The sequence below is a fragment of the Jaculus jaculus genome, chromosome 6, assembly GCF_020740685.1.
Source record: "Jaculus jaculus isolate mJacJac1 chromosome 6, mJacJac1.mat.Y.cur, whole genome shotgun sequence".
Taxonomy (NCBI): domain Eukaryota; kingdom Metazoa; phylum Chordata; class Mammalia; order Rodentia; family Dipodidae; genus Jaculus; species Jaculus jaculus.
In genome coordinates, this window is record NC_059107.1 from 97,796,053 (window position 1) to 97,802,709 (window position 6,657).

General features: G+C 44.3%; 1 protein-coding gene across 1 annotated transcript; it reads right to left on the reverse strand.

The window, feature by feature from the left end:
• Positions 1–5,834: 5,834 nt before the first annotated feature.
• Positions 5,835–6,356, reverse strand: LOC123461660 (RNA guanine-N7 methyltransferase activating subunit-like). The gene has a single exon (XM_045153288.1). It carries the CDS (start codon positions 6,320–6,322, stop codon positions 5,966–5,968), a length of 357 nt encoding a protein of 118 aa, XP_045009223.1. The 5' UTR covers positions 6,323–6,356; the 3' UTR covers positions 5,835–5,965.
• Positions 6,357–6,657: the final 301 nt, after the last annotated feature.

Sequence of the window (6,657 nt, forward strand, 5' to 3'; positions counted from 1 at the left end):
AAAAATTTTCAAGGAACTCCTGCCATGTTGGAAGCTGGAGGGAATATAGAACCCATGTGGAGAATAAGGGCTAGGAGGCCTAGCCAGCCCAGGCCCAACTAAGGGGTAAAACTCACCTACAGCAGGACGTTCCCAAGTGATCAGAGAGACAGAGTCTGCCCTCCCCTTGCAAAGGTACTTATAACCTTAGGGTGGTGGGCTGTCTTTTGGGCCAGGTGAACCAGAGGGCCAGCTGGTTGGTTAGGACTAGGGGCTGTCTCAGGAAGAGATTAGCTCTGGCACCACGATTTGGGGGCTGAATTTGACCAACCACAATGTTTAAATCCCATGAAAGACCTCCCTCCCAGGAGGGGTCCTGACTGTTTGTGGGAGGGAGGGATGGAGGTTTACTTGGGGATGAGTGAGAATCAAAAAAGCTTGATATTTTGATCTGGAAGGAATCAAGTGACTTGTTAATCTCCAGAGAGGATGCAAAGTGAGGACAAACCAAAGCAGGCAGGTCATGTGGATGTGACCCAGGTACTTATGTTCTTTTTTCTTTTCTTTTCTTTCTTTCTTTCTTTCTTTCTTTCTTTCTTTCTTTCTTTCTTTCTTTCTTTCTTTTTTTTTTTTTTTTTTTGGTTTTTTGGGGTAGGGTCTTACTCTAGTCCAGGCTGACCTAGAATTCACTATGTAGTCTCAGGCTGGCTTTGAGCTCATGGTGATCCACCTACCTCTGCCTCCCAAGTGCTGGGATTAAAGATGTGCGCCACCACTCCTGGCTGACTTATGTTCTTATTTAGGCTGTTTTTCGGAACTCAGGTCCTTATGAACACAACATAAGCTTCGGATGCCATCCAGTCCACCCAATTTCTGAAAAGTATCAGGTAGAATGCTGTGATGGTGTTCAGTCAGGTTCGCATTGCTGGCAGAAATCACCTGACCAAGAGTAGCTTTTGGGAAAAAGGCTTATTTTGGCTTACAGACTAGAGGGGAAGCTCCATGATGGCAGGGAAAATGATGGCATGAGCACAGGGTGGACATCACCCCTAGTCAATTTAAGGTGGACAACAGGAACAGGAGAGTGTGCCAAACACTGGCAAGGGGAAACTGGCTATAATACCCATAAGCCCACCCCCAACAATACACTCCTTCCAGAAGGTGTTAATTCCCAAATCTCCATCAGCTGGGAATCTAGCATTCAGAACACCTAAGTTTATGGGGGATACCTGAATCAAACCACCACAAATGTTTAGTCTTCTTTGTCAATTTGATTGGATTTAGAATCAGCATGGAAATTCACCGCCCAGTGTGTCCATCAGGGTGATTCCAGAAAGATTTAATTTAGGAGGGAAGATGCACTCTGAATGAAGGTAGTGCCATCCCACCCATTAGGGTCTCTGAATGAATAAAAAGCAGGAAGCTGGTGATGCCCCAGCAGCCATCTCCCTCAGTCTCCTAATTTCCTACACAGTGTGTGAGCAGCACCTGATGATTCTGTGGCCACAACTGCAGCTGCTCTTGCCACTACACCTCTGTGATGTGGTACTTTCAATCCCAGCCAAATTAAATCCTTCCTTCTTTAAGTTGCTTTAAATTTTTTTTTTTTTAATTTATAGGGAGAAACGGAGAGAGAAGAGAGGCAGACAGAATGGGCCTGCCAGGGCCTCTAGCTGCTGCAAACAAACTCCAGAAGCATACACTACTTTATGCATCTGTCTTTATGTCAGTACTGGGGAATCAAACCCAGGTCATTAGGTTTTGTAGGCAAGCACCCCTAACCTTAAGTGGCTTTTGTCAGATGTTTTGTTATAACATTGAGAGAAGTAGCTAATACTCATGTCTTTACCTGTGAATAATGGCTGTTTCCATTTGAGCTGGCTCAACTCTATGTAGCAAGAACATTGAAGGTGGGCTTGGTTAGTTCAGCCACTCAGCAAAAATCATCAAGGATTTGGGTTCTGTCCACTTCTTCACGCTGCTCTTCTCAGTGCTGAGTCTGCCGTAAGGCAGCAGGCTGGCTGCTTTTGCTCCTCCAGGGTCCAGAGGCACAGGGCTCTTCTCTTCCTGCATCTCCTTCAAATATCAAGAGAAGCCTTTAAGGCCATTTTTCTTCATGACTTCTGATTGGCTTTGACTGACTATGATCTATCTCTGAACATGGTCACTAGAAGGGGTCACATGGAAATAGTCTGTCAGCAAGGTAAGGAGGGCGTTAGAGGGAGCTATAACTAATGAGTAGAGAACTAACAGTATTTAATAGGTATATCTAATAGTTGGGAACTAAATGTGGTTCACATATGAAAATAGTTTTATTTTACTTTAATCATGGCCTCCAAAATTGTTCCCTGGAACCTCCATTTATGGTCCCTTAATACTATCTTTCTTTTTTTTTTTTTAAGATTTAATTTTATCTGTTTATTTGAGTCAGAGAGAGGGGTGGGAGGGGGGAGAGAGAGAGAGAGAGAGAGTGAATGGGCATGCAAGGGACTCTAGCCACTGCAAATGAACTCCAGATGCATGCACCACCATGTGCATCTGGCATACATGGAACCTGGAAATCAAAGCTGGGTCCTTAGGCTTTGTAGGCAAGCGCCTTAACCACTAAGTCATTTCTCCAGCCCCCTTAATACTATCTTTATGTATATACTACAGTTAAGTTCAGTTTAAAAATTCAATCTCCTATCCAATTCAGCACTTCTTTCCTCCAATCCTCTCCTGGTCCTCTGCATCTCTTGATGGGTGTGTGTAGGTCTGGAAGAGGGACCTTATTAATACAAAGAAGTAAACATTTTTATATGATTGCTCTTGTAATCTCTGCCTGAGGCTGCTGAGTCCTCAGAATAGGGAGAGATCAAATACTGGCTATCTCAAAGGCTAAGTGAGGTACTGAAATAGTTCAGTCGGGATCGTGTTAGGCTGAAAACCTAAACATCCCTGGTTTTGGCAGTATGTTTTCTTTATGGGCCAAAACAGCTCAGTTGAGAAGTATTAGATTGAAGAAAGGGATATATTTGTGGGTCTTGGGCAGGGGGTGTTTTAGTACAGTTTTCTTGTCCAGTACTCAAGATTAACACTCTGAAAGTCTACCCTGTGGCTTATCTGAGGTCCCCTTGTAGAGAAAACACCCTCTTTGGATGGAACTCCCACGAGGTGTCTGAAGTCACAGGATGTCTGACCCATAGGAAACTGGCTTTTTCTTCCCACTCCAGCTAGCAGGCCTCACGCTGCTCACGCTCTCCCCTGCTGCACATCCCTCCACATTCTTCCCCTCTGTCAAAGCAGGCACAGAGGGCAGACCAGCGAGTCTGCTGTGGAAGCAGGTGTCGAACTTGGAATGAGACTGCAGATTTCTGCTTGGCAGGCGGCAAGCCCTGTCACTGCTGGATGGGGAGAAGCATGGCAACTGTAACCTGATAAACCTCCTGCAGTTTACTCCTCACTCACTTATTTTTTTATTTTTTAATCAAGATGAGGAATAGGGTGATGGTGTCAGGGCAAGTCTGTGATCTCAGGAACGTGTCAAGTGGTCTCTTATTAGCTGTCTTTAGTTTTTTTAGGAAATAGCATCCTGTCTTTAACATTAATTGTTTTAAGCCTGTAGCTACAGTTTCAATGCTCAGACAATGGCGATTCTTATTCAGCCCCATATTTTGGGGGTGTGCTATAGTTGCTTTGCACCTTTGGCTGCCCACCATTATAAGGAATTTTTAAAAAACACTTTTATCGACAACTTCCTTAACTATAGACAATAACCCATGATAAATTCCTCTCCTCCCCTACCTTACCCTTCCCAAATCCATTCTCCATTATATCCCCCCCCTCTATCAATCTCTCTTTTATTTTGATGTCATCATCTTTTCTTCTTGTTCATTCTTTATTTATTTATTTGAGAGCGACAGACACAGAGAGAAAGACAGATAGAGGGAGAGAGAGAATGGGCGCGCCAGGGCTTCCAGCCATTGCAAACAAACTCCAGACGCGTGCGCCCCCTTGTGCATCTGGCTAACGTGGGACCTGGGGAACCGAGCCTTGAACCGGGGTCCTTAGGCTTCACAGGCAAGCGCTTAACCACTAAGCCATCTCTCCAGCCCATCTTTTCTTCTTTTTATGAGGGTCTTGTATAGTTAGTGCTAGGCACTGCAAGGACATAGGTATCCAGGCCATTTTGTGTCTGGAAGAGTGCATTGTAAACAGTCCTACCCTTCCTTTGGCTCTTGCATTCTTCCTGCCACCTCTTCTAAAATGGATCCTGAACCTTAGACAGATGCCTTCGTGTCACTTCTTCTCAGCACTATGGTGCCTTTTGAGTCATCCCAGAAGTTACCACCATCTGAAAAGAAGCTTTTCTAACCAAAAGTGAGTGTACATTAATACATGGGTATGAATGTTAAGAAAAGTGCTTACATGGTAGTTTGCTGAGCATTATGTATGCATTTAGCCAGACAACAGCATGCATTAAACTCCTAGGGCTCAGGACCTCCCCCACCATAGGCTTTGACTGGGTTTTCATTACCAGGCATGTTCCCTCCCATGGCGTGGGCCTCCAATCCAGAGAGTGGTTGGTTTTCCCCATAACAGATGTGCCACTACTACACCTGTTTGCTCATTTGGCCTGGCTGGCTTAACTTAAGGCTTGCAGTGTCCACTGTTGTTTAGCTGTACTGATAACTTCTCTTTCCCATAGGACTGCATGCTGTATAGCTCCCCACCTCCCTTTCTGTCAGCTGGTCTACAGGGAGGAGGTTTTCAGATCAGCTCCAGTTTAATTTCACAGTGACCTTGCAGCCCAAGCATGTGGAGCCTTCAGCAATATGGACTATCATCTATATTTGGTGTGAAACTAAGAGCCTTGGAAATGGCCTATAATGTTTTGGGAGCATCAGGGGCCTCCCTGGCCAACAACTCACTGGAAGGTATCCTGTCTCAGGCACTGAAATTTTTTAGTAACAATCTATGGCTTCTGGGTACACCATTATCCAAAAAAAATAGGTTTCTTTACAGCTTATTCATAACAACTTAAATTGTTATTAACCCTTTCCCGCCCTTCCTTTTCTCAGTCTCTTCCCCTGATCTCACTTAGGCCATCCTATCCCCAATAATCTGTTCATCTACTTACATATATATAATACCATCCCCGTAAATCCTCCACTTTATTCACTTATAGCCTCTTCCTAGCTTACTGGCTTTTGCTATGAATTTTTACTCCAACTCACATACAAGACAAAACATTTTAGCTAGAATCCACATATGAGAAAGAATATGTGGCATTTGGCTTTCTGGGCCTGGGTTACCTGACTTAGTATAATCCTTTCCAGATCCATCAATTTCCCTACAAATTTCATAATTTCATTTTTGTTTACTGCTGAATAGAACCCCTTTGTATAAATGTACCACATCTTCATTATCTATTTATATATTGAGGGGCATCTAGGCTGTTTCCTTTTCCTAGCTATTGGAATAAACATGACAATAAACATGGTTGTGCAAGAATCTCTAAGGTAGTGAAATAAGTCCTTATGATATATGCCTAGGAATGCTATAGCTGGGCCATATGGTAAATCTCTTTTTAAGTATCTCAGGAACTTCAAACTGATTTCCACAATGGCTATCCCAATTTATATTCCCAATAACAGTATAGAAGGGTTCCTTTTTTTTTTTCTACTTTAAGGTTTTTATTTATGTGTTAAAGACAGAACTTCTAGAGGCCAAACAAGGAAAATATACCAACTTTAAAGCACTACTAAGTCATGAAACAAAGAAGTACATAAAGTAGAAGTCCAAACAATACAGTGCACCTTTTAGTTGGGTGGAGGATAGGGGAGATTTATTCCCAGAAACAATCACATCTCTTCAGTAAGATTTTTTTTTAAATTTCAAGTTCTAAAAATTAACCATTCTCAAAAATATGATGAAAGCTATGATCAAAGATGACACACAAGCTTTGAGCATGTTTATAACAAAGTAGTTAGAACCTGCTGACATTTCAGTAGTAACCATATGGTGGCCGCTGGTTGTGACCATATTGTCCATACTGTTGTGGACAGTAAGGTTCTTGTCTATGCTGTGGGTAACTATTACCCCAAGATCTTCCATGCCACTGATTCGATCGGTTGTCACTTGGCCATCCCCGTCTGTTATCCCTACCTCTAAACTGCCTGTTGTCTTGCAACCAGTGGCCTCTATTTCTCTGGTTCCCACCAGCTCTGCTATTCCATTCCTCAACGAGTGGAGGAGATTCAGGAGGGCGTTTCAAGTGCTCCTGGTACTCCTTGTCATCTTCTGTGAATCTACTTGCAAACATCGCTTCAAAGTTTGGAACAGCTTCAGAAGTATCACTCATCTTGAAATTCTGTACAACAGGGCTCCGACGAGCCGCTGCTCCGCCGAGCCGGCGTGCGGGAAGAGGCCGAGCGCGGCGGAGGCGGCGGCGCGACCCCCACCCGGCAGACCGCAGCGCAGGCGGGAAGCAGCTCCCGGGCCGCACGGCCCCGCTCGCCCGTTCCCCCCGCCGCCGCCACGGGCGACTCATCCGCCACGAACCGTGCACCCAACGCTCCCGAAGCTCAGCGACACGCCGCTCTCCAAGGTAACCAACAGCGTCCCCCCCTTTGTTTTTTTTCCTACATCCTTGCCAGCATGTATTGTCATTTGTTTTCTTTTTTTTTTTTTAATTTT

Coding starts and splice junctions, on each gene's coding strand:
- LOC123461660 (XM_045153288.1), bottom strand. CDS start 6,322: ATGAGTGATACTTCTGAAGCTGTTCCAAACTTTGAAGCGATGTTTGCA.